The sequence below is a fragment of the Eretmochelys imbricata genome, chromosome 24, assembly GCF_965152235.1.
Source record: "Eretmochelys imbricata isolate rEreImb1 chromosome 24, rEreImb1.hap1, whole genome shotgun sequence".
Lineage (NCBI taxonomy): Eukaryota > Metazoa > Chordata > Testudines > Cheloniidae > Eretmochelys > Eretmochelys imbricata.
The window spans coordinates 871,204-897,999 of record NC_135595.1 but is presented as its reverse complement, the minus strand read 5'-3'; the positions used below and the strand labels follow the sequence as shown (position 1 = coordinate 897,999).

At 68.9% G+C, this 26,796-nt stretch overlaps 3 protein-coding genes across 3 annotated transcripts in view; 2 read left to right on the top strand and 1 right to left on the bottom strand.

Annotated features, from left to right (window-relative positions):
* ZBTB7B (zinc finger and BTB domain containing 7B) overlaps window positions 1-6,001 on the top strand; it is a 31,833-nt gene extending 25,832 nt beyond the window's left edge. The window contains 3 exon segments of the mRNA XM_077841380.1: window positions 3,306-3,821; window positions 3,823-4,322; window positions 5,184-6,001. Coding sequence (XP_077697506.1) covers window positions 3,315-3,821; window positions 3,823-4,322; window positions 5,184-5,613 — 1,437 coding nt within the window. The 5' untranslated portion in view covers window positions 3,306-3,314 and the 3' untranslated portion in view covers window positions 5,614-6,001.
* A 2,661-nt stretch (window positions 6,002-8,662) lies between these two features.
* DCST2 (DC-STAMP domain containing 2) lies at window positions 8,663-19,248 on the bottom strand. Its single transcript, XM_077841589.1, has 15 exons — window positions 18,930-19,248; window positions 18,428-18,598; window positions 18,131-18,232; window positions 17,154-17,348; window positions 16,716-16,781; window positions 15,943-16,156; window positions 14,823-14,980; window positions 14,540-14,704; window positions 12,165-12,332; window positions 11,733-11,833; window positions 11,369-11,499; window positions 10,693-10,820; window positions 10,431-10,524; window positions 9,284-9,532; window positions 8,663-8,792 (listed from the first exon to the last, which is right to left on the bottom strand). The coding sequence occupies exons 1-15, from the start codon at window positions 19,246-19,248 to the stop codon at window positions 8,663-8,665; spliced, it is 2,391 nt and encodes a 796-aa protein (XP_077697715.1).
* A 3,088-nt stretch (window positions 19,249-22,336) lies between these two features.
* The window catches only part of DCST1 (DC-STAMP domain containing 1), a 12,139-nt gene continuing 7,679 nt past the window's right edge, over window positions 22,337-26,796 (top strand). Inside the window, exons 1-7 of the mRNA XM_077841588.1 lie at window positions 22,337-22,373; window positions 22,492-22,614; window positions 23,091-23,165; window positions 23,397-23,525; window positions 25,291-25,430; window positions 25,877-26,054; window positions 26,218-26,361. Coding sequence (XP_077697714.1) covers window positions 22,337-22,373; window positions 22,492-22,614; window positions 23,091-23,165; window positions 23,397-23,525; window positions 25,291-25,430; window positions 25,877-26,054; window positions 26,218-26,361 — 826 coding nt within the window. The remainder of the gene's footprint in view (window positions 22,374-22,491; window positions 22,615-23,090; window positions 23,166-23,396; window positions 23,526-25,290; window positions 25,431-25,876; window positions 26,055-26,217; window positions 26,362-26,796) is intronic.

Genomic DNA, 26,796 nt, shown 5'->3' with positions numbered 1-26,796 from the left:
GTTTCGGGCGGCTCTGGCTGGCCCCAGCTCCCTGGTGCGGCAGGATACAGGGAGCAAAACAATATGTGGGGGCTGGATTCCTGTGTGCTGGGCCTGCTAGAATGAGAAATGGCAATCCCAGACCGCCCCCCCAGAGCCCCCCGCTATTCCAGGCACCCCCACTCTGCCGGTGCCCCTCACTGCCAGCCCAGGCCTGCCCCCCAGCTCTGCCGGTGCCCCTCCCTCCCAGCCTGGAGCTGCCTCCTCTCCCGGGTCTGCCCCCCTCCCTCCTGACAGTCTTTCTGCTCCCCCTCCGCCCTTGGCAGATGCTCGGGTATCCCCAGCTCAGCACCCCGTCCCAGGGCTGGCTGGGTCCCGGTCTGGGCCAGTGCTTTGTGTCACGGCAGCCCCTGTTGTGCTGGGTTCTGGGGACACGGTCCCTGCCTTGAGAGCCCCCCGGCCCTGGGGCAGCCTGTGCCTCTGGCTTGGGGTGAGGCGCTCCTTGAGGATCTCCTAGCTGTGTGTGTGTGTGGGTGTCCCCCAACTACTCCAGTGCCCTCCGCTCACTGGGGCTGATCTGCTGTGTGTGAAATCTCCTGCTCGCTAATCCCCCCCTGCTAATCTCCTCCCTAATCTGATTGGGGTTTTGTCACGGCTTGTCTGCTCTGAGGGGTGGGATGGGTTAATCCGTGCTAATCTGCTCCCTCTCATCCAGCCAGGCTTGCACCCTCTGAGAGAGAGGCTGCTGGGAGAAGGCCTAGCCTAGTGCTCAACGCCCAGTGCTAGGAACCAGGACTCCTGGGTTCTGTCCCCAGCTCGGGGCGGGGAGTGGGGTCTGGTGAGTTAGTGAGTGGGGCTGGGAGCCAGGACTCCTGGGTTCCCTTCCCCGCTTGCTGTGTGACCACGGACCAGTCCCTGCCCTCCTCTCATCCAGTAGCCCCACTCCCCAGGCGCTGAACAGGGGCGAGCACCAGCTAGCAGGAGCCCTAGCCTTGGGCCCCATCCCCCAGCAGTGGGGGCTCCTTGCTGTGGCTGGGGTGGGGCTGAGCCCAGAGCGGAGCATCACCAGAGATGGGAGAGGCAAAGTGCCCCGTGGCAGGAGGGCTGGGTGCTGTGGGGCAGCAGGGTCTGCGTAGCTGGCAGGTCCCTTGTGTGGGCATCTGGGCAGGGGCTTGGACCCAACCCTGGAGATGGGGTTTCAGCCCGGCTCTGCTTCGCCCCAGTAGCCCTGACGCAGCCTCCTTCCCGGGCGCCTGCTTGACTTGGAGGCTGCTGCCTGCCCTGCCGGTGGATCCTGCTTGGCAGAGAGGGGAGGGGCAGCGCTGTTCCCACCTCCCTGCACCGGGAGGCAGCCCCAGCTGGCTGGCACCCAAGCACAGGGAGCGGCCGTGGGGGGCAGGGCCTGTTTGCCATGGGGCTGCCGTCCACACCTCCCCCAGCTGGGCAAGAGGGGGCATGTCCCCTGCCTTCCCGCACAGCTGGGGACAGGGAGGGGCCCCTCACTCACCCTCATTCCTCGCTACGCTCTGCCCCCAGCCCAGCCGCCCGCGGCCATGGGTCCTGCCCTACCCCGGCGCTGGGCGCTCCTCCCGCGCCACTTGGCCCCTCTCACCAGCTCGGAGTGGGGAGCGCTGGGGCAGGCTCCCCCGGCAGCAGCAGCAGTCTCTGGTGGTGAGAGGCGGGCAGTGGGTGCCAGGACTCCTGGGTTCTATCCCCGGCTCTGGCTAAGTCCCAGCTGCCCCTGCACCGTTTGGCTCCCTGGCAGGTCTGGGGCTCTCGGAGCTCGTGATGTCACTGGGCCTCAGAGCTCTTAGGGGCTGTAATGTGGCTGGGGCAGGGGGGTGCGGTGGGGTGAGGCTGGGCCGGGCCTTGTGGGGGGGCTGGTACTGCCCCAGACAAAGCCCAGCCCCGTGTCCCAGATGGGGAGGGGGGGTTGGTCTCCATGGCCCTGCTGCCCTCAGCTTTAGGGGAGGAGGGGCCCGGTTGGCATGGCTTGTATCAGGGTCCATGGCTCCCTTCACTGGGCTGAGAGCCCAGGGGACCCTTGCTTGGCACCACTGCAGCCCGGGTAGCAGCTGGACACGCTCCCCTGCCCACCCCCGGTCCCCTCACTGTCTGGGGCAGAGAGAGGCCAGTCCGCTTGGCCTCTGCTGGGGCTGCCAGCACAGGGCCCGTGTGTGCCCCGGGGACGGGGGCATCTGCCCCATTAGGGGCTTGGTGGCGAGGTTGGGGCCCTGTGCCCATGTCTCATGCCCACGTGGGGAGCTGGTGCGTGCCAGGGGAGGTCTCAGGGCTGGGTGCTGGGGGGCTGTGAGTGGCGGCTCAGGAAGCCGCCTGCGCCGGGTGCTAATTCAAATGCGGCGTGCTGAGATTTCCCCCTTTGGTGTGGTCGTACCGAGGGGGGCGGCGAGCGGGTGCTGCGGCTGTGTCTGGGCTGCGGGGGAAGACGAAGCCCCGGTTCCTGGCAGGGGGCCTTTACCCAGGCGTGAATCTAAGCCCTGGGTGTAGGTGCGTCCCCTGCCCTGCTCCCTGTGCCCCCCTCCCCAGCTCTGGCCTCCTGCACAGACTTCTCTCCCCCTGCCTGGCTCTGGGAGGCGGCTGGTACCTGCTGGGGATAGGGAGCCCCTAGCAGTATCTGGCTTTAGTGCAAACGGATCCCCAGCTCAGGGGGTCTGCCCGTGAGCCCTGCCCTGTGGGGCGGGGGGGGGCTGCTGACACCCTTGAGATGGGGGGCAAGGAGCCGCTGAATTTGAGGTGCACCTTCCCAGCACCAGACGTTGCCCCCTGCTTAGGGGTCCCACAAATTCTGCTCCCCCCGCCCAGCCGGCGTCAGTCTGAGCTCCTCGGGGCAGATTTTATCGGCGCCATGGGAGCGTGGTGCCGGCGTTATCTCTTCTAGGAATCTGCTGTGCTGGGGGGCTGCACGCCCACTCCCCCCCTGCACACCAGCATTGGCATCGCTCCGGGGCGGGGGGGTTTCCTCCACCGGTGGCGGAGCCAGCCACCTAACGCTCTCACCACAGAAGTTTCCTTTGAGTGGCTGCTCCCTCCCACTTCCATGCGGCCCTGTGGGCTGCTTCCCTCCCCCTGGGTCCTGTAGGGCTGAGGGCCCTGGCTGCTCCCTGGGGCAGTGGAGGGGGTTATCCCTGGGGCTTGAGTGTTGGCGCTCTGGGGAGGGGGCCCAGCCCCCTGTAGGGCCTGGCTCGGGGCAGGGCTAGTCCCAGCATGGGAGCTGCCTTCGCTGCCCCCCGGCCCAGACTCGCAGAAGCCGGGGCGGGTGCCGCAGGGAGCGCAAGGCTCTGACCAGGCCCTGTCTCCGCCTGCAGGTGAGGAGGATGGGGAGCCCCGAGGATGACCTGATCGGCATCCCCTTCCCGGACCACAGCAGCGACTTGCTGAGCAGCCTGAACGAGCAGCGCCAGCTCGGGGTGCTGTGCGACGTGACCATCAAGACGCGGGGGCTGGAGTACCGCACCCACCGGGCCGTGCTGGCTGGCTGCAGCCGCTACTTCAAGAAGCTGTTCGCGGGGCCGGGGCCAGGCGCGGGGCAGGAGGTCTGCGAGCTGGACTTCGTGGGGCCCGAGGCGCTGGGCGCGCTGCTGGAGTTCGCCTACACGGCCACGCTCACCATCAGCAGCGCCAACATGGGTGAGGTGCTGCAGGCCGCCCAGCTGCTGGAGATCCCCTGCGTCATCGCTGCCTGCGTGGAGATCCTGCAGGGCAGCGGGCGGGAGGCGCCCGGGCCCGACGACGGGGACTGCGAGCGGGCGCGCCGCTACCTCGAGGCCTTCGCCGCCCTGCCGGATGGGCCCGGGGCCACCCTGCTCCCTGCCCGCCCGGCCCCCCCGCCGCAGCAAGAAGACCCGCAAGTTCCTGCAGGCTCGATCCTCCCGGCTCAACCACCACACTGAGGAGCCGGGCCCCGGCAGCCCCTTGCCCGAGCCTCGGGAGCCCTCTCCCCTGCCGCCCCCGGCGCCCGAGGGCCTGGCCCAGCCCTACGAGGGCTACGAGGCGGCTGAGGAGGAGGAGCTGCCCCCGCACCCCTACCCCTACCCGTATCCCTACCCCTACCAGCCAGCCCTGTCTCCCGAGGACGCTGGCTCTGACGAGGACCCCATTGACCCTGACCTCATGGCCTACCTGAGCTCCCTGCAGCAGGAGCCCCTGGCCCCCGGCCTGGACAGCCCTGACAAGCTGGTGCGTAAGCGTCGCTCCCAGATGCCCCAGGAGTGCCCCGTCTGCCACAAGGTCATCCACGGTGCGGGCAAGCTGCCCCGGCACATGCGCACCCACACCGGCGAGAAGCCGTTCGCCTGTGAGGTGTGTGGCGTCCGCTTCACCCGGTGAGTGCCCCCGGCATCCCCGCTTCGCCCACTGCGTCCCCCCAGCGCCCCCGCTTCACCTGGTGAGTGCCCGGCTGTGCCCTCGGCACCCCCCACTTCCCCCTGTAGGTTTCCCTCCTGCCCCCCGCTTTGCCTGCTGATTTCCCCACGCGCACCCCTGCTTCACGACCAAGGGGGGACACGATAGAGGTCTATAAAATCATGACTGCTGTGGAGAAAGTAAATAAGGACGTGTTGTTTACTCCTTCTCGTAACACAAGAACGAGGGGACGCTAAATGAAATGAATAGGCAGCAGGTCTAAAACAAACCAAAAGAAGTATTTTTTTCACACAACGCACAGTCAACCTCTGGAACTCCTTGCTAGGGGATGTTGTGAGGGCTGAGACCATAACAGGGTTCCAAAAAGAACTAGATCAGTTCATGGAGGATCGGTCCCTCAATGGCTGTTAGCCAGGATGGGCAGGGATGGGGTCCCTAGCCGCTGTTTGCCAGAAGCTGGGAAAGGCCGACAGGGGATGGATCACTTGGTGAGTCCCTGTTCTGTTCATTCCCTCTGGGGCACCTGGCACTGGCCGCTGCCGGCAAACAGGCTACTGGGCTGGATGGACCTTTGGTCTGACCCCGTAGGGCCCTTCTTATGTTCCCATGCCAGGGGATGGATGACGGCGCCCAGCTGGGACGATGGCTGTGTGCGCCGGGGGGGCAGGGAGCAGGGCCGGGGGGGCAGGGGCAGTTCTCGCGTGATCCTGCCCCCTGCGTAGGCTGAGCTGGGGCCTCCCCCGGCCCAGAGTGGCGGCCCCCGCCGACGGGCGGCCCCGGCCCTTGCCCCCCGCTCAGGGTTCTCTCCCCCGCCCCCGCAGGAACGACAAGCTGAAGATCCACATGCGGAAGCACACGGGCGAGCGGCCCTACTCCTGCCAGCATTGCAGCGCCCGCTTCCTGCACAGCTACGACCTGAAGAACCACATGCATCTGCATACGGGCGCCCGGCCCTACGAGTGCTACCTTTGCCACAAGGCCTTCGCCAAGGACGACCACCTGCAGCGCCACCTCAAGGGCCAGAACTGCCTGGAGGTGCGGACCCGCCGGCGCCGGCGTGAGGAGCCCCCCCCGCCGCCCGCCGGCCCCCCGGGCCTCGACCTGTCCAACGGGCGCCTGGAGAGCCTGCGTCTCTCGCTGGCCCGCTTCTGGGACCCGGCCCGCGCCCCCCCGCCCAACGAGGACGAGGAGGAGGAGGAGGGGGAGGAGGGGCCGCAGCTGGACGGGGCCGTCCCCGTGGAGACGGCGTAGGGCCCCGCCCCAGGCACTATCCCCAGGGCGGGCGCTGCCCTGCCCTGCCCTGCCCTGCCCTGCCCTGGTGGGGGCTGCTGCGGGCACAGCCCCAGCAGCTCCCGCTCTGGGGCTGGGAGTGGGGTGAGCAGGGGCTGGGCGGGGCGGAGGCCCAGCACCCCCTGGGGATAGTGCATCACGGCGCCCCCAGCTGGAGCCCACGGACCCTGCTCCTGCTGGGAGTGGGCCCAAGAAGCAATAAGGACCGTCTGGGGCTTTCGGGCATGTGGGTCTTGTGGGGGGGGCGGCAGGCGGGGCTGCCCAGGTACATCCCAGCTCCCCTGGAGCAGGGGCTGCGGGCTGGGCCTCTTCTCCTCGTGTCTCACCGCTCTTCAAAGAGCTGGCAGAGGACTGGGAATCAAGACTCCTGGGTTCTGGGAGGGGAGGGGGACTGGTGGGTTAGAGCAGGTGGGTCTGGGAGCCAGGACTCCTGGGTCCTGTCCTCGGCTTTGGGAGGGGAGTGGCGTCTGGTGGGTTAGAATGCGGGGGCTGGGAGTCAGGACTCCTGGGTTCTATCCCTGGTTCTGGGAGGGGAGTGGGGGTCTGGTGGGTTAGAATGCGGGGGCTGGGAGTCAGGACTCCTGGGTTCTATCCCTGGTTCTGGGAGGGGAGTGGGGTCTGGTGGGTTAGAATGCGGGGGCTGGGAGTCAGGACTCCTGGGTTCTATCCCTGGTTCTGGGAGGGGAGTGGGGTCTGGTGGGTTAGAATGCAGGGGCTGGGAGTCAGGACTCCTGGGTTCTATCCCTGGTTCTGGGAGGGGAGTGGGGTCTGGTGGGTTAGAATGCGGGGGCTGGGAGTCAGGACTTCTCAGTTCTGTCCCCAGGTCTGGGAGGGGAGTGGGGTCTGGGGGGTTACAGAGCAGGTGTCTGGGGGCCAGGACTCCTGGGTTCTGTTCCCAGGTTGGGGCGGGGCTGCAGCCTGACCCTGCTCCCTGGGCGGGAAGCTATTCCCCACACAAACTGTCTCTCACTTGACGACGCAAGTTTCTGTTCCTGTTTTTCCCGTCGCTGTTTGTTCTGAATTATGCAAAGGGGGAAACTCCCCCTGGCGGATTTGCACAATGAAATGCTGGGGGGGCCTCGCCCTGCCCCTCCCACAGCCTGGGGGGCAGTGCCAGGTGCTGGCTGGTGTGCCTGAGCTGCCCAAGGGGGGATGAGAAGGGAGCTCGCGGTTCTGCCAGCTCACAGCCCCTCCCTGCTGGCTGGTGCTCAGAGCTGGGTGGGGGGGCAGCATGTCCACACCGCCCCAGCTGGCAGGGAGCCACCAGCCCCACGGGTGGGACAGGCTGTACCTGGAGCCAGTTTGTACCAGGTGCCCCTTCCCTGTATGAATCAGGTGTGTTTAACCCTCCGTGTGCCAGGCCTGGTTGCACCCCCAGCACTGGGTGCCGGGCCACCCTGACAGCTGGCCACGGGGCGCCACCTGGTGGCCTCCCTGGTGCCTGTGGCTGGCCCTGCACCCCACGGAACTGGCTCTGCAGGGTGGGGACTTCACGCTCCCCCCTCCTGTGGGGCTGGCTGGCTCAGGCGCCATGCGTGTCTAGGGCCCTGCAGGGCCTGGGGATGTGGGGGTCACGTAGCATGCCCTGGGAGGAGCTGTGCTGCCCCTCCCCCCCCCACCCCCCCCCGCCACGCATTCGACAGCCCCTGGTTTTTAAAGCTGTATGTTTCTATTTACCGGCTGGGCGGAGGAAAAGCACTTAATGCCCTGGGCCAGAGCTGGTGTCCCACAGCGCCCACTGGCTTTCTCAGCCCCCCCCACATCCCCTTGTAAATAGCTTGTGGAATTGGACTGTGGGTCAGTGTCATTTAGAGCCCCCTGCCCACAGCTGTCCACTGCAGGGAAATGCAAATCTAGGGTGCCCTGCGCACCTCCATGCCTTAACTGAGGAGGCCCCCACCCCCCGCGGGCCTCACTCGCCCCTGCACTCCTCGCTGCTTTCTCTGGTTGCACTATTTGGGCAAGTTTGCCCGGGAAGGGGAGGAGGGCCCGTTCCGTGGGCTGGGGGCCCATACCCTCCCGCGGAGGCAGATGAGCCCCAGGGGCCACCTCAGAGCTGCGGCTTTCCTCCCCCGAGGGGCGTCTCTGCTGTTTGCACATTCCCGTCTGCCCTGGCAGCAGCGCCCCCCAGCCCCCGGAGCACCCGGGGAGTATTAGCCCCAAATCAGAGTTTATCTATATTTAAAGAGATGATGTAATATATTTCTCCCCCCTCCTAGCCCCCAGTGCTGTCTGCCATCAGTGTCAGTCCTTTGCCGGGGGCGGGGCGGGGGGCCTGGCCTGGCTTTAAAGTGCCTTATGGTGAACTTGAAATCTCGGCTACTTGAACTTCTCTAGTGTAAAGAAACCAAACTACGACTCGAATCAGCGGGAGCTGGCCCAGGGTCGGGCCCCGCACGCGCTTTTCGGTTGCTGTTTTTATTTTTTAAACGAAGGCTGCTTGATAATAAATGGAGAAGCAGGGACCCTCGGCGCTCCTGTCTGTGTGTGGCTGGCTGGCTGGCTGGTTCGGGGAGCAGGGCCTGGCCCCAGACCCCCGGACCCTGCCTGTGCCGGGGACCCAGGGCTCTTGGGCTGATCCTGCTCCTGGCTCTGGAGCCCAGGCTCTGCAGGGTCAATAGCACCCCCTGTTGGGGCAGGGGAAAAATGGGGGGTTCTAGGGTAACAGCAGCCCCTGGCCAGAGAGATGGGGAGATGCAGACATTAGGCCCTCTCCTTATAGCCCTGCTGGGGGGCGTCTTGCACCCAGAGCCGCCACCCCCCACCCCCGGTGGCAGAGAGTTCAGTGCACAGATCAGCTTGAGCCCCAGGGCACTTTATTAATGGCTGCACCTCCCGTGCAGTCCCTGGGGACTGGCTCCCAGGCAGGGGGAAGCCCCCTGGTGCCCAGGCCAGAGTCTGTGCAGCTCCGAAGCCAGACGGGCATTGGGGGGCAGGACCATCTGCCCAGTGCCCCCACCTGCCCTGTGCATCTGTCTCCTTGGCACGGCCCAGGCTGCTGGTGCTTCCCTCACTGGCTGGTATCTGGGACTGTCTTCACTTCCTCCAGCTCCCCACGCTCTGGGGGGCTGGGCCCCGGCAGGGCCCCTCCCTCCCAGTCACTGTCCTCAGGCTGGTTCTGGTAGCTGAAGTCCAGGTCGCTGGGGGGCAGAGAGAGGAGGCCCATGAGATCAGTGCTGGCAGATTGGCCTTCAGCACCTGGCCCCTGCACTCCCCTCCCATGCAATCCTGCTGGGCCCCGTGTACCTGCTCTCCCTCCTCCTCCCCTCTCTGCTTCTTCCAGGGGGCCAGGAGCCCCCTCCCCAGGGCCCTTCAGCTCGCCCCCCCCGCAGCTGCCAACACTGTCTTTCAGAAATCCGGGCTGGGCCGTGTTTGGGTGGCAGCAAGACCCCTGCATGAGGTCACAGGGCCCCCCAGTCGAAATCCCTTCGGCCTTTCGGGCCGGGCTGTAGTCGTGCCGGGGCGGGCGGAGGCCGGAAAAGTGGGTGGAAAGGCAGCCTGGGCTGACGCAGCATGGGGCAGGCAAGGGCCCTCCCCTATACCATAGGCCTCTGGGCTCTGCCCTGTGGGCCCTGGCGCCTGGACCTGGCCCCCGTGGGCCTACGCCCCTGCCCCGTTCCCAGCCGCTCACCTGGAGCTGTCGTCAGCTGCTGCCCTGGGGCTGGGAGTGCTGTCTCCGCTCTCATCCTCCTCCAGCTGGGCCCAGACCCACTCGGCCAGCTCCTGGGGCAGGCGCCGGCAGGACCCCTGGCCTTGCACCCTCTGGCGGATGCGCCTTCGCAGCAGCTGGCGCAGTCGGCACCTCTGCTCCTGCTCCTGCCCCCGCAGCGCCCGCAGGGCACCCAGCCACAGCCCCACGGTCTCCTCGTCACTGGAGTCGCTGTGGGGCCCAGGGCAAGGCTGCGGCAGGGGGGCCACGTCCTCCCGCTGGGCTCGCACCCGCCCACAGCCCGGACCCCAGCTCTGGGGGGAGCCTAGCCCAGGGCCCAGCCGGCAACGCCAGCTCCAGCCCCGAGCCGCCTTCCCCCTGCCCCAGCTGGCATGTTGTGTCGGCAGCTATCCAAGTTGGAGCTCTAAACGCCCGGCATCAAACAGCCAATGCCAGCCGGGGGGAGGGCAGAAATAATGCATCGGACCCCCCTCCCCCCACCGTTACGTGATTGGCCCCCATGCTCCAGAGATCTGTAAATATAGATGAGCTGGTGGGTTTTGGGGTGTTTTGATTTTTATTTCCCCGCCACCCTGGTGCTGAGAGGGACAATTAGTGGTTCCATGGCTCTCGGATTCATTAAGGTGATTTTGGCCCTGCTTCTCCCTCCCCAGCCCCACCTCTGCTCCTCCAGGGGCTCTTTACCCACTTTCCCAGGCCGGGGGGGGCACTGCAGTGGGGTCCCCTCTCCCCATTTCATGCTGGATGTTGGCGGGGGGCAGAGGAGCCATCTCATTGGTCACTGGAGCCGGGGGGTGGGGGGGAAGGGGCGCGGCCTGAGATCCTATTTCTTTTGTTCCCCACCCCATGAGAGCGGAGGGGGCGAGAACACGGCCTGCCTCCTCCAGCAGCTGATTGGCTACCCTGCCCAAGGAGGTGGGACGGTGGGGCAGGCAGCCAATGGGAGGGGAGATGTCACCCCTCCCCGGGGGTTCTCGTGGCATTGCCTGAAGGGCACAAGTCACGCAAGCCATGCCCATGACGCCCCTGCCCCCAGCTGATGCCAGCCCCCCTGCCGCGGGCTCTGTGCCCCATGGTGGGCACGAGTGCCCCTCCCGCCCTCACTCACATCTCTTCGTCCACGTCGCCCTGGTAGGCCAGGGGGGCCATGCAGATGGCGCAGACATTGCTGAGCTGCTGGTAGCATGCCCTGCAGTAGATCCCTGGGGAGGGGAGCAGAGCAGGGCAGGGAGGGGTGTCAGACTCCGCTCTGGCTGCCCATGCCCGGGGGGGTGTCACCCACCCCCCGTTCCCCCTCCAGCCCTGCCCTCTGCTGCCCCCTCAGTCCCAGGCTCCCCTCCCCTCGCTGTCGCCTGCGCCCCACTTCCTACCTCTGCAGCCAGGGGTGATGCAGGTGATGAAGTCCTGGCTGGCGGCCCCCCCGCTGATGCGCCCACATCCCATGCAGTACTGCTGGTGAACGCCCATCCTCCGCGCCAGCCAGGCGCACAGGGGCAACCTATGGGCATAGCGCCGGGGAGGGGTCACTCACAGGAGGGGGGATTGCACTGGGGGGCGTCACTGGGCATGCACAACAGGGAGTTGCACAGTGGGGGGGTTGCAGGGTGGGGAGTGGGGGTTACCCAGTGTGGGGGTCACTCAACCTGCACAGGAAGGGGGATTGCACTGCGGGGGGGCTGATGAGGTGGTCACAGGGGGTTACACAGGGTGGGGGGGACAGGCCCGTGGGATCTCAGACTGGGTCATGCCACCCCTTGCACTAGGGGCTCACAGGCCCCCCCTCAGGTCTCCATAGCTGCCAGTCAGGGGCCGCGGTGCTGCCAGGCTCCTGGCTCCTTCCCCGGGGGTGAATGGAGCAGGCTGGCCGCCAGGGCCTGGGATGGATCCCATGAGCCCCCACATGGAAAGACTCAGGGGCCCGGGCAGCACCAGGCCCCTGCAGGTGCCCCAGGGTCGGTTCAACCCTGCCCAGGCACCTGGCTCCAAAGCTCCCACTGGCCCCTCGAGACCGTGGGGCTGGCCCCCAGGGGGAGGGGGCTCCTTTACCTGGAGGCGAGGATGAGGAGCAGGTTGGTGTGGTCTTCGTCGGCTGCCCGCTGCCTCGTGGCCCGGAGCAGGGAGCTCGCCAGGCCTGTCCGCCGCGTCAGGAGGCTGTTGTAGAGGAAACATGTCCGCTCCTAGGGCACAAGGGGGTGAGCGCCATGGGGGGAGGGGGCATGAGCACTGGGGGGGCTGGGCCTGGGATGAGCATAGGGGCAGGGGCTGGCTGCGAGGGGGCGTGTGAGCGGCATGGGGCGGGGGGCTGGGGGGACCATGTCCATCGCTGGCGGGGGTGTGGAGAGATTCCCAGGCTGAGGGCCCAGGGAAGGGCCCAGGCCGACCGTCCCTCTGGCTAACGGGGGGGTCTCACCTGCTCGCGGGAGGGGTAATACGAGGCGCACACGACCCTGCGCAAACGCCCCACGTAGCTGCCGAAGATAGCGATGAAGAAGCACACGCCATACATGAGGCCTGTGAGCAGGAAGGGGTGCCAGTCACAGGTGGGGGGCTGGGCACAGTGGGGGGACAGGGGCTGTTGGGCACAGCAGGGGGGCACAATGTGGGAGGGGGGTGCTGGGCACAGTGGGGGGCGTCTGCCAGCCATGCTGATCGGAGAGGGGCTGAGGCTGAGCCCTGTGGGTGCAGCTCTCCCCTGCGGGCTGGTGAGCCGTAGGTTTGGCCACGCGGGGCCTCGCACATGCAGACGGGGCACGCCCAGCATACACGTGCACCTGGCTGTGCCCAGGCCTGCTCAGGCAGCGAGGGGGGGCCCCCGCCCCCGCCCCCACCCCCGCCCGGTCACCGATGAGCAGGTAGGTGCGGGAGTCCGGCTCGGCGGGACGCAGGTGGCATCGGCGGGACAGCACGCTGACGTTGCCACGCTGCAGGGCATCGAACGACGAGACCAGGTCGCGGTAGATCTCGCCCGTGTAGCCTGTCCCGTTCACACTGACGCTCATCACCACGGGGGCTGTGGGCAGATGGGCCGGGTCAGTGCAGGGCCGGGTGTGGGCAGGGAGTGGCTGGGGGCCCAGCGACTGGCAGGGCCGGGAGTGGGCGGAGAGCGGCTGGGGGCCCAGCGGCTGGCGGGGCTGGGTGTGGGCGGGGAGTGGCTGGGGGCCTGGTCTCCGGCAAGGCCCGGTGTGGGCGGGGAGCGGCTGGGGGCCCAGCGGCTGGTGGGGCCGGGAGTGGGCGGGGAGCGGCTGGGGGCCCAGCGACTGGCAGGGCCGGGAGTGGGCGGAGAGCGGCTGGGGGCCCAGCGGCTGGCGGGGCTGGGTGTGGGCGGGGAGTGGCTGGGGGCCCGGTCTCCGGCAGGGCCCGGTGTGGGCGGGGAGCGGCTGGGGGCCAGAGGCTGGCAGGGCTGGGAGTGGGCGGGGAGCGGCTGGGGGCCCAGTCTCCGGCAGGGCCCTGTGTGGGCGGGGAGCAGCTGGGGGCCAGAGGCTGGCAGGGCCGGGAGCGACTGGGGCCCAGAGGATGGCGGGGCTGGGTGTGGGCGGGGAGCGGCTGGGGCCCAGAGGCTGGCAGGGCCGGGAGTGGCTGGGGGCCCGGTCTCCGGCAGGGCCCAGTGTGGGCGGGGAGTGGCTGGGGCCCAGAGGCTGGCGGGGCTGGGTGTGGGCGGGGAGCGGCTGGGGCCCAGAGGCTGGCGGGGCTGGGTGTGGGCGGGGAGCGGCTGGGGGCCAGAGGCTGGCAGGGCTGGGAGTGGGCGGGGAGCGGCTGGGGGCCCAGTCTCCGGCAGGGCCCTGTGTGGGCGGGGAGCGGCTGGGCCAGAGGCTGGCAGAGCTGGGAGCGGCTGGGGCCCAGAGGCTGGCGGGGCTGGGTGTGGGCGGGGAGCGGCTGGGGCCCAGAGGCTGGCAGGGCCGGGAGTGGCTGGGGGCCCAGTCTCCGGCAGAGCCCGGTGTGGGTGGGGAGCGGCTGGGGGCCAGAGGCTGGCAGGGCCGGGAGTGGCTGGGGGCCCGGTCTCCGGCAGGGCCCAGTGTGGGCGGGGAGTGGCTGGGGGCCAGAGGCTGGCAGGGCCGGGAGCGGCTGGGGCCCAGAGGCTGGCAGGGCCGGGAGTGGCTGGGGGCCCGGTCTCCGGCAGGGCCCAGTGTGGGCGGGGAGTGGCTGGGGCCCAGAGGCTGGCGGGGCTGGGTGTGGGCGGGGAGCGGCTGGGGCCCAGAGGCTGGCGGGGCTGGGTGTGGGCGGGGAGCGGCTGGGGCCCAGAGGCTGGCGGGGCTGGGTGTGGGCGGGGAGCGGCTGGGGGCCAGAGGCTGGCAGGGCTGGGAGTGGGCGGGGAGCGGCTGGGGGCCCAGTCTCCGGCAGGGCCCTGTGTGGGCGGGGAGCGGCTGGGCCAGAGGCTGGCAGAGCTGGGAGCGGCTGGGGCCCAGAGGCTGGCGGGGCTGGGTGTGGGCGGGGAGCGGCTGGGGCCCAGAGGCTGGCAGGGCCGGGAGTGGCTGGGGGCCCAGTCTCCGGCAGAGCCCGGTGTGGGTGGGGAGCGGCTGGGGGCCAGAGGCTGGCAGGGCCGGGAGTGGCTGGGGGCCCGGTCTCCGGCAGGGCCCAGTGTGGGCGGGGAGTGGCTGGGGGCCAGAGGCTGGCAGGGCCGGGAGCGGCTGGGGCCCAGAGGCTGGCGGGGCTGGGTGTGGGCGGGGAGTGGCTGGGGCCCAGAGGCTGGCAGGGCCGGGAGCGGCTGGGGCCCAGAGGCTGGCGGGGCTGGGTGTGGGTGGGGAGTGGCTGGGGCCCAGAGGCTGGCAGGGCCGGGAGTGGCTGGGGGCCCGGTCTCCGGCAGGGCCCAGTGTGGGCGGGGAGTGGCTGGGGGCCAGAGGCTGGCAGGGCCGGGAGCGGCTGGGGCCCAGAGGCTGGCGGGGCTGGGTGTGGGTGGGGAGTGGCTGGGGCCCAGAGGCTGGCAGGGCCGGGAGTGGCTGGGGGCCCGGTCTCCGGCAGGGCCCAGTGTGGGCGGGGAGCGGCTGGGGCCCAGAGGCTGGTGGGGCTGGGTGTGGGCGGGGAGTGGCTGGGGCCCAGAGGCTGGCAGGGCCGGGAGTGGGCGGGGAGTAGCTGGGGGCCCGGTCTCCGGCAGGGCCAGGTTAGTGGTAATGTGCTGCTCCCCAGTGTGCCATCCCTGGGGCACCAGGGGACTCGGCCGGCCCAAAGAGGGAGCCCCGAAGGGTGGCCGGGGAGGGGCGGGGGCTGGGCCGGGGCACTCACCCCTGGCGACGATCTCGCCGTGCAGCTGGTAGCGGACCAGGTCAAGCAGCCAGAAGACGCCGTAGTCAAGGAGGATGAGGGTGAGGCCGAGGAGCAGGTGACGCAGGACGCCGACCAGGGCCAGGCTGTAACCGAAGCGCTCGCGGCGCGACAGGAACGGGGAGCCTGTGCCGGGGGGAGACGGTGCTCCACTGAGAACGGGTGGGAGCCGGGCGGGAGCAGCCCCCTCGGCCCAAGGCCCTGCCCTTCTGCTCCCCGCTGGGCCCTGCCCGCAGCCCCTTACCTGGGCAGATGTACTTGGTGCTCTCCTGCGCGGAGAGGGGCAGCACAGTGGGCCTGCCCTGCCGCGCCCGCAGTACGTCCATGGCCAGGAAGCGCTCGGTGATATAGATGTTGTCGAAGTCGTCGTCGTGCAGGTACCGCCTGCGATAGAGTAGGGCCCTGCGGGGACACCAGGCTGAGGGAGTGTGACGAAGTGGGACTGTTCTTAAGGTTTCCTCTGAATAGTGTGGGAGTGCCTCAGTTTCCCCTAGGCAGTTCTTAAGTATCTAGGTGGTGGGGTAAGGGTGTATGATCATTGCAGAGCCTAGAGGGCAGGTGTGTGCAGGGATCTGGACACAGAGAATGGCCAACACCCTGTTTCCTGGCCACTGATGGCCTGGCCCTTCCCCCTGCAAGGTGAGAGCTAAAGGGAAGGAGAACAAAGGAATCCAGTGACCTCCTGGCCCGGGAAAGGGACAAAGCCCAGGGGAGGAGGGGCTTGAGGGAGTTTCAGTTTGGGGCTGGCTGGGACATGGAGTGAAGGGCAGACGCGGTTGTCTGGCTCACTGCCCCCCAAAATGGACCCAGCTGAGGGGTCCTGTTCTCTGCACCCACAAGCTCTGTGTTAGACCATGTTCCTGTCATCTAATAAACCTTGTGTTTTACTGGCTGGCTGAGAGTCACGTCTGACTGCGGAGTTGGGGGGCAGGACCCTCTGGCTTCCCCAGGACCCCGCCTGGGCAGACTGGCTGTGGGAAGCGCACGGAGGGGCAGAGGAGGCTGAATGCTCCGAGGTCAGACCCAGGAAGGTGGAAGCTGTGTGAGCTGTTTGCCCTGCAGACAGGCTGCTCACAGAGAGGAGACTTCCTCAGAGTCCTGCCTGGCTTCATGGGGAGCAGTTCCAGAGCATCGCCCAGGGACTCCGTGACAGGGGGGAGCAGCCCCAGGAGCAGGGCAGGGGAGCCAGGACTCCTGGGTTCTCCCCTCTGGCTCTGGGAGGGAAGTGGAGTCTAGTGGTTGGAGCAGGGAGCTGGGAGCCAGGACTCCCCTGTTCTCCCCCCGCTCTGGGGGCAGTGGGGTCTGGTGGCTGGAGCAGGGGCCCCGAGGGCTGTCCCCGGCGGGCTCCCCCAGGAAGCACTCACTGTAGGTAGAGGAAGAGGAGGACGATGGAGGAGATGTGTGTGCAGAGGCTCAGCACCTCACGGGCCGGCTGCAGCCGCAGGCCAATGGCCTCCATGATGTCCAGGGCCACCTGGGCCAGGCTCTTGGTGGAGTTGAGGCTGACGTCGAACTGGTTCACGGCCGAGATGTTGAACTCAAACTCCCTGCGCACGCGGTTCAGCACCCTCAGGACAGCTGGGGGGGCGAGCCACGGGGCGGGGGGTGAGAGCTGAGCGGGGGCAGAGCTGCAGGGGGGTGAGAGCTGGAGGGGCAGAGCTATAGGGAGGTGGGGGGGTAAAGCCGCAGGGGGGTGAGAGATGGGGGGGGTAAAGCTGCAGGGGGGCGAGAGGTGGGGGGGCAGAGCTATAGGGAGGTGGGGGGGTAAAGCCGCAGGGGGGCGAGAGGTGGGGGGGCAGAGCTGCAGGGGGGCAAGGCCTGGGTGGCAGAGCCATGGGGGGATGTGAATCCCTACAGGGGACTGGAGGGGGAGGAGACCTGGAGGGGGCAGGGGGCTGTGGGTGGGGGAGACCCCAGTGGGCTGGAGGAGGGGGAGACCTGGGGGAAGAGCAGGGGGGCTGGGGCCCAGGGGAAAACGGACACTGGGCAGTGCAATGCTGCTGGCACATGGCTGGGGGGGGCTGCCCCTTCCCAGGCCTACACGCCAGCCCTCCCCCAGCACATGGAGGGCTGCATCCTGGGGATATGCCCCCCCTCCCCGCCCCACCCCACCCCACCCCGGGCCCCTGGCACTCACGGGCCACGACTTTGCTGCGCAGGAAGGGCCCCACGTACTGGGGGATGACGCAGAAGACCAGGAGCACTGTGGGGAAAGTGGTGGGCTGCATGGGGGGAGCTGTGCCCAGGTGGGCTGGGGGCTCCGGACCTATTGCCTCGGCCAGCCCTACCCAGCAGGCCCCAAGGGGGCCCCACACTCCCCGGTCTAGAGTCACTGGGTCCGGCCTTGGCACCCGGGGCTGCACCCTCGTGGTCCCTTCCAGCCCCACATTGCTGGGATTCTCTGATTGAGCATAGCCCCGCCCCCTGGAGATGTTGGCCCCGCCCCCTGGAGGGTACTCACTGTTGGCCTGCCCCCTGGAGACACTCATACACCATTGGCCCCACCTCAGCGTACTTACACACCATTAGCCCTCCCCCCAGGGAACTCACCCTTGGTCGCCCCCAGGGAACTCACCCTTGGCCAGGCCACAGAGCGGCTTGAAGAGGAGGAGGATGTAGCAGAGGAAGAAGAGGGCGGGGATGACACGCTCACACTCGTCCTTGGCATTGTCGAAGAGCCACAGGCACTTGGTGTAGGGGGCGCCCAGCTCCTGGTTGCACACCTCGCCCATGTGCACCAACCAGTACCACACGTTCCGCAGGGCCCGGGCTGTGGGGATGGCATGACAGGGCATCCTGGGGGGCAGCAGGGCAGGGGTTCGAGGGTGGGCAAGGTGGCGTAGGGCCATGAGTAAGGGGTTGCAAGACAGGGTATGAAGGCAGAATCATGGGGCACAGGGGAGGGGGCATATGGGCAGCACCATGGAGGGCACGGGGCTGTGGGGGGGATTGGGGCATGAGGGCAGGGCCATGGGGCACCATGTGGGGTGCAGGAGATGGGCTTTGCTCCAAGCCACAGCTGGTGCCTACCTCCCCCCACCCTAGCAAGCACACAGAACGGAAGCAGGAGTGGGGCTGGATGCGGGTTGGCTGGAAGGGGTGGGGGGACAGGTCACGGGACTGGGGTTGGGGGCTGGCTGGGGGTAGCGAATGGGGTCCCAGCCTGGAGGCAGGTATGGAGGAACAAGTTGAGGGTTGCTGTTTGGGGGCTGGCTAGGGTGAGGGGTCAGATAGGCTGGGGGCTGGCAGGGGGGGATTGGGGTTTTGGGTGGCTGAGGGGGTGGGGTCAGATGGGGCAGGGTGGGACAGGAGGGGGGTTATGGCCAGGGGAGGGGGCAGGCAGCAAGCTGAGTTGACCTGGGTGGGACTAGCCAGGGACAGGTGGGACAGGTGGGGGGCCATGGCCTGGGGGGCTGGCTGGGGGCAGGTGGGGGGCTGGCCGGGGGTGGGTTGAGCAGGCTGCAGGCTGAGCTGACCTGGGCTGGGGGGCCAGCAGGAGGTGGTCGCTGTTGGTGCCTTGTCCCGGCTCCCCCCCCCCCCCCCCCAACTCACCAACGTGTCGCACGGAGTCCATGACGGAGCGGAAGAACTTGCGGACGCGGTCGCCCACCACCTTGGCCTTCTGGGCGATGGCTTTGATCCTGGTCAGGGCGTCTGGGGGCGGGGACATGGTGAGCACCCCCCCAAGGGCCTCCCGCTGCTCCCCACATGGGGCACCCCACAGCACCCCCCACGGGATGCCCCAATCCCCCTGAAACACCTAGCCCTCCCCCCAGGTTCCACAATGGATCCCTCCCTGGCCCCCCAGCTCCCCACTTGTGACCCCCCGCCCCCCGCTCCCCGTCTCACTGAGCAGCGGCTCCCTGGCTCTCTGCAGCATCTCGGCCGTCTGGTTGAGGGTGAGCTCGGCCCCGCAGGACACGGACTGGGCCGCTCGGGCGAAGTTCCGCAGGATGTTGGCGCAGGGCCCCTGCATGGCCATGCCCAGCGCCACCAGCAGAAGCATGTTCTTCCCCTGCTCTGCAGCGGGCGGCAGGCACCCACGGCGTCAGTGGGGCAGGCAGGGCAGGGTCTGGGGGGATGCAGGGTGCCCCGGGGGGCAGACTGGGAGCTGGGCGCTGGGTGTGGGGCGAGCTGCCCCTTCTGCCCACTCCCTGTGGCTGCGCAGGGTCTGCCAGGCAGGGGCACGGTCTGCCAGGCTGGGGCACGGCCTGCCAGGCAGGGGCACGGCTGGTATGTCGGGCTGGGCCCGGGAACCCCAGGGGGTGTGACGCCGGGTGATCCCGGCTCTGGTTTTGGTCCCTGTGGGATCAGGGGGCTGGGGACCCTGGGGCTGGCGGGGGGCACTTACTGGAGAAGACGTGGGGCAGCATGAGCAGGACGGTGACGCGCACCTTGCTGGAGAAGGCCATGCCCAGCCCCAGGCCGGTGCCCAGGGTGGCGGTGGACACCAGGCAGTACCAGATGCTGTAGCTGTGCGCGAAGAGCACCAGGGCACCGTAGAGGCTGGCCAGGGTCATGCCCAGGACGAAGCCACGCGTGCTGCGCACCACGCCCCGCACGGGGCTCTCCCCCGCCAGCCCTGGCCCGCCACTGCCCTTCCTGCTCCTGGGACGTGGGCCCTGCCTTGATGTGCCCAGAGCCCTGCGGAGAGCTGAGACAAGCCCCATAGAGCTGGCGCGGGGGCGGGGGAGAATCCTCTGCTTCACCCCACGGAACGGGGCCCGGGGCTGCAGAGAGACGAGGCATCGCTGGGACCCAGACACCTCCAGACCCCCGGCCCCACTCCCCACGCCTCCTCCCTGCCCCACCCCGCACCTGCTCGGCTCTCTCCTGCTCCAGGTGCCCGCGGGGTGCCCGGCTCCCAGCATGCCTGGGTGAGCATGGGGCTGGCTCCTGCCTGCTCAGCCCGGGGGGGCGTTGAGCTCGGCTGGGCCGGGGGGCTGTGTGATGCAGAGATCAGCTGGGCCCTGCTGCGGGAGATGCTGGGGCTGGCCCATGCGGCTCTGGGGTGGTAGCACCCAGCTGGCCCTGGCCCGCACCAGCTACTGGGGGACCTTGTTTCTCCTTCTCACCAGCCCAGTCTGCGTTCGAGCCTGGCCTGGGGCCAAGGGGCCGCGGCAGCGGGGACGGGGGCAGCTGTGCAGCGGCACAGGGACCCGGCGGCCCACTGCCGGAGAGTCGCAGGCACCAGGGCCCCGTCAGGTCCCACTCGGGCAGGGTTTCACGGCGGGCGTCGTGGCCCGTTGCCGGGAGACGGGGCACTGGCGGGCGCAGGGGCCCCAGGCGTCGTTGCCCGTTGCCGGGAGACGGGGCACTGGCGGGCGCGGGGGCCCCAGGCGTCGCTGCCCGTTGCCGGGAGACGGGGCACTGGCGGGCGCGGGGGCCCCAGGCGTCGTTGCCCGTTGCCAGGAGACGGGGCACTGGCGGGCGCGGGGGCCCCAGGCGTCGCTGCCCGTTGCCGGGAGACGGGGCACTGGCGGGCGCGGGGGCCCCAGGCGTCGCTGCCCGTTGCCGGGAGACGGGGCACTGGCGGGCGCGGGGGCCCCAGGCGTCGCTGCCCGTTGCCGGGAGACGGGGCACTGGCGGGCGCGGGGGCCCCAGGCGTCGTTGCCCGTTGCCGGGAGACGGGGCACTGGCGGGCGCGGGGGCCCCAGGCGTCGTTGCCCGTTGCCGGGAGACGGGGCACTGGCGGGCGCGGGGGCCCCAGGCGTCGTTGCCCGTTGCCGGGAGACGGGGCACTGGCGGGCGCGGGGGCCCCAGGCGTCGCTGCCCGTTGCCGGGAGACGGGGCACTGGCGGGCGCGGGGGCCCCAGGCGTCGTGGCCCGTTGCCGGGAGACGGGGCACTGGCGGGCGCGGGGGCCCCAGGCGTCGTGGCCCGTTGCCGGGAGACGGGGCACTGGCGGGCGCGGGGGCCCCAGGCGTCGCGGCCCGTTGCCGGGAGACGGGGCACTGGCGGGCGCGGGGGCCCCAGGCGTCGCTGCCCGTTGCCGGGAGACGGGGCACTGGCGGGCGCGGGGGCCCCAGGCGTCGTTGTCCGTTGCCGGGAGACGGGGCACTGGCGGGCGCGGGGGCCCCAGGCGTCGCTGCCCGTTGCCGGGAGACGGGGCACTGGCGGGCGCGGGGGCCCCAGGCGTCGTTGTCCGTTGCCGGGAGACGGGGCACTGGCGGGCGCGGGGGCCCCAGGCGTCGCTGCCCGTTGCCGGGAGACGGGGCACTGGCGGGCGCGGGGGCCCCAGGCGTCGTTGTCCGTTGCCGGGAGACGGGGCACTGGCGGGCGCGGGGGCCCCAGGCGTCGCTGCCCGTTGCCGGGAGACGGGGCACTGGCGGGCGCGGGGGCCCCAGGCGTCGCTGCCCGTTGCCGGGAGACGGGGCACTGGCGGGCGTGGGGGCCCCAGGCGTCGCGGCCCGTTGCCGGGAGACGGGGCACTGGCGGGCGCGGGGGCCCCAGGCGTCGCTGCCCGTTGCCGGGAGACGGGGCACTGGCGGGCGCGGGGGCCCCAGGCGTCGTTGCCCGTTGCCGGGAGACGGGGCACTGGCGGGCGCGGGGGCCCCAGGCGTCGCTGCCCGTTGCCGGGAGACGGGGCACTGGCGGGCGCGGGGGCCCCAGGCGTCGTGGCCCGTTGCCGGGAGACGGGGCACTGGCGGGCGCGGGGGCCCCAGGCGTCGCGGCCCGTTGCCGGGAGACAGGGCACTGGCGGGCGCGGGGGCCCCAGGCGTCGCTGCCCGTTGCCGGGAGACGGGGCACTGGCGGGCGCGGGGGCCCCAGGCGTCGTTGTCCGTTGCCGGGAGACGGGGCACTGGCGGGCGCGGGGGCCCCAGGCGTCGCTGCCCGTTGCCGGGAGACGGGGCACTGGCGGGCGCGGGGGGCCCCAGGCGTCGTTGTCCGTTGCCGGGAGACGGGGCACTGGCGGGCGCGGGGGCCCCAGGCGTCGCTGCCCGTTGCCGGGAGACGGGGCACTGGCGGGCGCGGGGGCCCCAGGCGTCGTTGTCCGTTGCCGGGAGACGGGGCACTGGCGGGCGCGGGGGCCCCAGGCGTCGCTGCCCGTTGCCGGGAGACGGGGCACTGGCGGGCGCGGGGGCCCCAGGCGTCGCTGCCCGTTGCCGGGAGACGGGGCACTGGCGGGCGTGGGGGCCCCAGGCGTCGCGGCCCGTTGCCGGGAGATGGGGCACTGGCGGGCGCGGGGGCCCCAGGCGTCGCTGCCCGTTGCCGGGAGACGGGGCACTGGCGGGCGCGGGGGCCCCAGGCGTCGTTGCCCGTTGCCGGGAGACGGGGCACTGGCGGGCGCGGGGGCCCCAGGCGTCGTGGCCCGTTGCCGGGAGATGGGGCACTGGCGGGCGCGGGGGCCCCAGGCGTCGTTGCCCGTTGCCGGGAGACGGGGCACTGGCGGGCGCGGGGGCCCCAGGCGTCGTTGCCCGTTGCCGGGAGACGGGGCACTGGTGGGCGCGGGGGCCCCAGGCGTCGTTGCCCGTTGCCGGGAGATGGGGCACTGGTGGGCGCGGGGGCCCCAGGCGTCGCTGCCCGTTGCCGGGAGACGGGGCACTGGCGGGCGCGGGGGCCCCAGGCGTCGCTGCCCGTTGCCGGGAGACGGGGCACTGGCGGGCGCGGGGGCCCCAGGCGTCGTTGCCCGTTGCCGGGAGATGGGGCACTGGCGGGCGCGGGGGCCCCAGGCGTCGTTGTCCGTTGCCGGGAGATGGGGCACTGGCGGGCGCAGGGGGTTCTGGAGCCACAGCGAGGGGAGGAGAGCACAGCTGGCATGGGGAGACCGAGGCGGCAGAAACCGCCCAATACAAGTGAGACCCCCCCCCTCGGGGACCCTGGCCTGGGCCCCAGCCCCTTCAACCCCAGCGTCCTGTTACGCCCCCCGTGGCGCGCTGGGGAGACCTGGTATTACCCCATCTCTCCCCACAGCCCTGAAGCGAGCCGTGGGCCTGCTGCCCTCCAGCTGTGCCCGCTTCCTCTGGAGCCAGCCTGACCAGTTCCGCCTCAGCAAGTTCTTCCTGGGTGCGGGCGTCGGGGGCTTCCTGGCCCTCGGTGAGTCCCTCCCGGCCGGGCCCTGTCGGGGGGCTGGGGAGGCCTTCAGGGGTGTTAGTGCCCAGAACGGCTGGGAGACGGGGGTCCCTGCTGTGGGGGTGAGCGGGTGGGGTGGACACATGGGGGGGCTGCTTGGGAGCCTGTGATGGGGGCCAGTAATGCCAGGGCATTGGTGGCAACAGGGATGTTGGGGTGTCTGGGGGCACTGGGGTATCAGGGGGATATTGGGGTGGGGGTCACCCCAGTTTAGCCACATCAGCCTCCAACCCCATTTTGTTAAATTGGGGCCATTGCCCTGTGCTGGCCAGGCTGTGGCCTTCCTGCAGCTGGCCTGAGCGCTCCCCGCCCCCCCGCCCCATGGGCATGGTGCAGCTGGGGGGTGGGGTGTGTGTGGGGCTGGAGGGAGGGATCTGTGGGCAGGGAAGGGCCCGAGGGGCTCAGGGCAGCTCCCACATTCTGGCTTCTTGGCTGTCCAGGCCTCTCCCAGCTCCTCATCTTCCCCATGAACATCGACGAGGGTCACAAGATAAAGCTGATGTACGGGCTGGCAGGTGGGTGCCCAGGGGGTCGGTGCCCCATGGTGGGAAGGTGCCCAGGACAGGGGGTGCCCCATGGTGGGTGGGTGCTCAGGAGAGGGGGTGCCCCCTGGTGGGAGGGTGCCCATGGAAGGGGAGCAGTGCCTGTGTCCTGTGGGTGGGAGGCGGGTTGGCCTCACCGGTGCTCAGCTGGGCGGCAGGCTGTGGGGAGAAGCCACCAGCTGTCTCAGCCCCCTTCCCCTGCAGGTGTCAGCGCCCTGGGCTGGGGCATCTCCCCGCACTTCCGCTGTGCCAGCCTCCTGGTCGTCCCCAAGTTCTTGGGCAAGGAGGGGCGGCTCTACCTGCTCACCTACGTCCTGGCTGCCGTCTATGACGGTAAGGAGCCGGGGTGAGGCCGGAGATAGGCGGGGACAGTGACCCCCTCACCGGGCACCTGGTGTGACCCCTGCTCCCCACAACTGAGAGCGTTAATTCAGGACAAATTCCCTAGAGCAGGGCAGTCACAGCCCAAAGCTGGGGTCTCTTGCACACCAAACCAGCCAGACAGAGAGGACTTCGGTCTCACCCCACTGGCTAACCACACGTCACACAAGCAAATTCCCTCAGACACTCCAGTTTCCCAGTATCCCCACCAGAGCCCCTCGTCATGGGCACAGATGGTTATGAAAACCATTACCCCAATAAAAGAAAAAGGTTCCCTCGATCCCAAAGGACCAAGCCCCAGACCCCGGTCAGTATACAAATCAGATCTTACCCACGAATCACGCTGTTGTTAGTCCTTTACAATCTAAAATCTCTAGGGTTATTCATCAAAAGAAAGAGCGGGAGATGAGAGCTAGAACTGGTTCAGTGGAATCAGTGACACACAGCAATGGCAGAGTTTTTGGTTCAGGCCTGCAGCAGGGATGGAATAAGCTGCAGGTTCAAATCAAGTCTCTGGAGAACATCCCCAGCTGGGACGGGTCCTTCAGTCCTTGGTTCAGAGCTTCCCGTTTGCAGCAAAGTCCCTCCAGAGGCCAGAAGCAGGACTGAAGAGAAGATGGAGGAGCTGCCGCAGCTTTTCAAAGTCTCTTGCCATGCGGCTTCTCTTTCTTTGTCCCAAGGACAAGCTGCCCAGCCCATGGCTTGGAAAACCCCAGAGTCCTGTCCATAGGCAGGGCCCTGCCCACCTGGCTGAGTCCCCAGGCGTGTCTGCCTTCCCTCAATGGGTCACTTGTATCGCTGATGGTCCTTAATGGGCCATCCAGCAGGCCAGGCAGAGCTGACCCCAACCTGTCTGGGGTGTGTGACGCAGCAGGGAAGGGGGGAGTGTTGACCTGGGAACGTGGCAGGGGAGTTTCAATGGGAGACCTGAGAGCCTGTAACCCGAGCCTGGAGAGGGAGGGAGAGGTGACACCTCTGCCCTGCAACGTGGACAGAGGCTGCAGGAGGGGGCCTGCTTGGGGGGGTTTAGTTTTCAGTTTGGGGCTGGGTGGAGGAACGCAGGGAACCCCAGGGCTGGGGTCTAAGCTCCCTGCTCCCCCAGAAGGACTTGACTGAGGGGGTCCTGGGTGTACCCACAAGCTCTGCTTGAGACTGTGTTCCTGTTGTCCAACAAACCTTCCGTTTTACTGGCTGGCTGAGAGGCTCAGTGAGTCCCTGGAAGAGGGGTGCAGGGCCTGGACTCCCCCACACTCCGTGACAGGTGTCCCCCAGAAGCCTAGCACAAGTTTGAACTACAGACAGTACAGAGCCAATACTGATCACTTTAAATATAAAAATGATACATACATGCACCCAGACAGCATAACCCTAACCAGCCAACCATAACCTTGTCTTAGACACCTTATTTGACCCCCTTTATACAAGATTTGATGCCACTATAGGACCTTGGTTGCAACAATGACCTATATGGTCCCAGTTTGTGTCAATAACATCACTCCCCCCTCCACTGCACCCTCACCTGGGTACCTGGGGGTGACCCCCACTCCCCACTGCACCCTCACTCAGGGTATGGTGAGGGGGGTTGCGTTTCTCACCCCATCTCAGCAGGGGGCTGCCAGGTGGTTCTGGTGCAGGGTGGGGGCTGCCAGGTGGTTCTGGCCCCAGGCCTTGCCCTGGCGCGGGGGGGCTGTGACCTGGCCGCACGGCCCATCCTCAGGCCCCATCGCCAACATGTGCCACAACCTGGACGAGGTGATCCACTCCGTGGGCTGCACCGTGGAGCTGCAGATCAACCACAGCCGGCAGATCTGGAGGGTGTCCACGGCCCCCCTGCGTGCCATGCTGCGAGACTTGGTGGTGAGGAGCAGGGAGCACGGGCGGGAGCCCGGCCGGGACGGGCAATGAGGAGCTGGGGCCAGGGAGGGCACAGGGCAGCCTGGCTGGGGTGTGTGTGCAGTGGAGGGAGTGTGGGGGGTCGGGGGGTTGGCCTGGAGCACTGGGGAGCCTGGCTAGGTAGGACGCAGAGACACCGGGGAGCCTGGCTGGGGGAGGGGTGCAGGGACACTGGGGAGCCCGGCTTGGGGGGAGGGCACAGAGCACTGGGGAGCCTGGCCAGGGGGTGCTGAGCACTGGGGAGCCCAGCTGGGCGGGCAGAGGAGCTGGGCGGTTGGGGATGGGCACTGGAGTAAGGGCTGCACATGGTGGTGGAGCCTGGGGGTCCCTCACTCAGCCCAGGGCAGGGTTCCGGCCCCCCATGGGCAGACCTGCCCCCCCACCCCCCATGAGCACCTTTTCCCCAGCAGAAGGGCGGGCGGACCCTCAATGCGGAGACCCGGAACATCTTGCAGGCTTTTGCGGGGCTGAACAAGCAGGTGGCCAGTGAGGCGGGGTACGGCGTGAGGCGCCCGCGCCGGGCACAGGAGCACCGCGCCCCCAGCACACAGCAGATGTACGAGCAGAAAACCAAACTGCGCTGCAAATGTGAGTGTGCCCAGGCTGGGTGGGGCGGGGGGCCCAGGGCCAGGCGGCCAAGGCAGGGCCAGGCTGCACCAGGCAGGGCTGCGGCTCCGCTCTCTGGATGCGGCTGAGCCGGGGGCTGCGCTGGGCCGTGGCGAGACGCCCCAGTGACCTGCTCCCTCCCCAGACGTAGTTGACGAGGCCATCAGGCGCTGCCAGGCCTGGTTCGATGCCAAGCACAAGGCCTGCCAGCGGAGCATCGCTGTGCCCCTCATCAGCCACCTGCTCTGCCTACCCATGAAGTTCAAGTTCCTCTGCCACGTGGTGCAGGGTGAGTCTCCAGGGAGCCCCTGTGCTGGGGGCAGCTTTGGGAGAGAGGAGGGGGCCAGAGGGTGACCCCATGGTGGAGGAGCTGGGAGCCCCAGGCTGAGGAGAGCAGGGCTGCTGCGTGCCCAGGTCCAGGGACGTAGGGGGTGCGGCGGGGAGGGTGAGACCCCTTCATTCCATTGCTCCCCCCATGCTGGGGTCCTCTCCCATGCGGGGCCCCGGTGCTGCCAGACCCCGGCAGAGCATCCAACTCAGAGACCAGAAGAGCCAGGAAGCCCCCCCACCGCCTTTAGCAGCCCTGAGCACCCCAGGTGGGAGGGACAGGTGGGGCTGTGTGTGACGAAGCAGGACTGTTCTTAATGTTTCCTCTGAATAGTGTGGGGGTGCCTCAGTTTCCCCTAGGCAGTTCTTAAGTATCTAGGGGGTGGGGTAAGGTGTA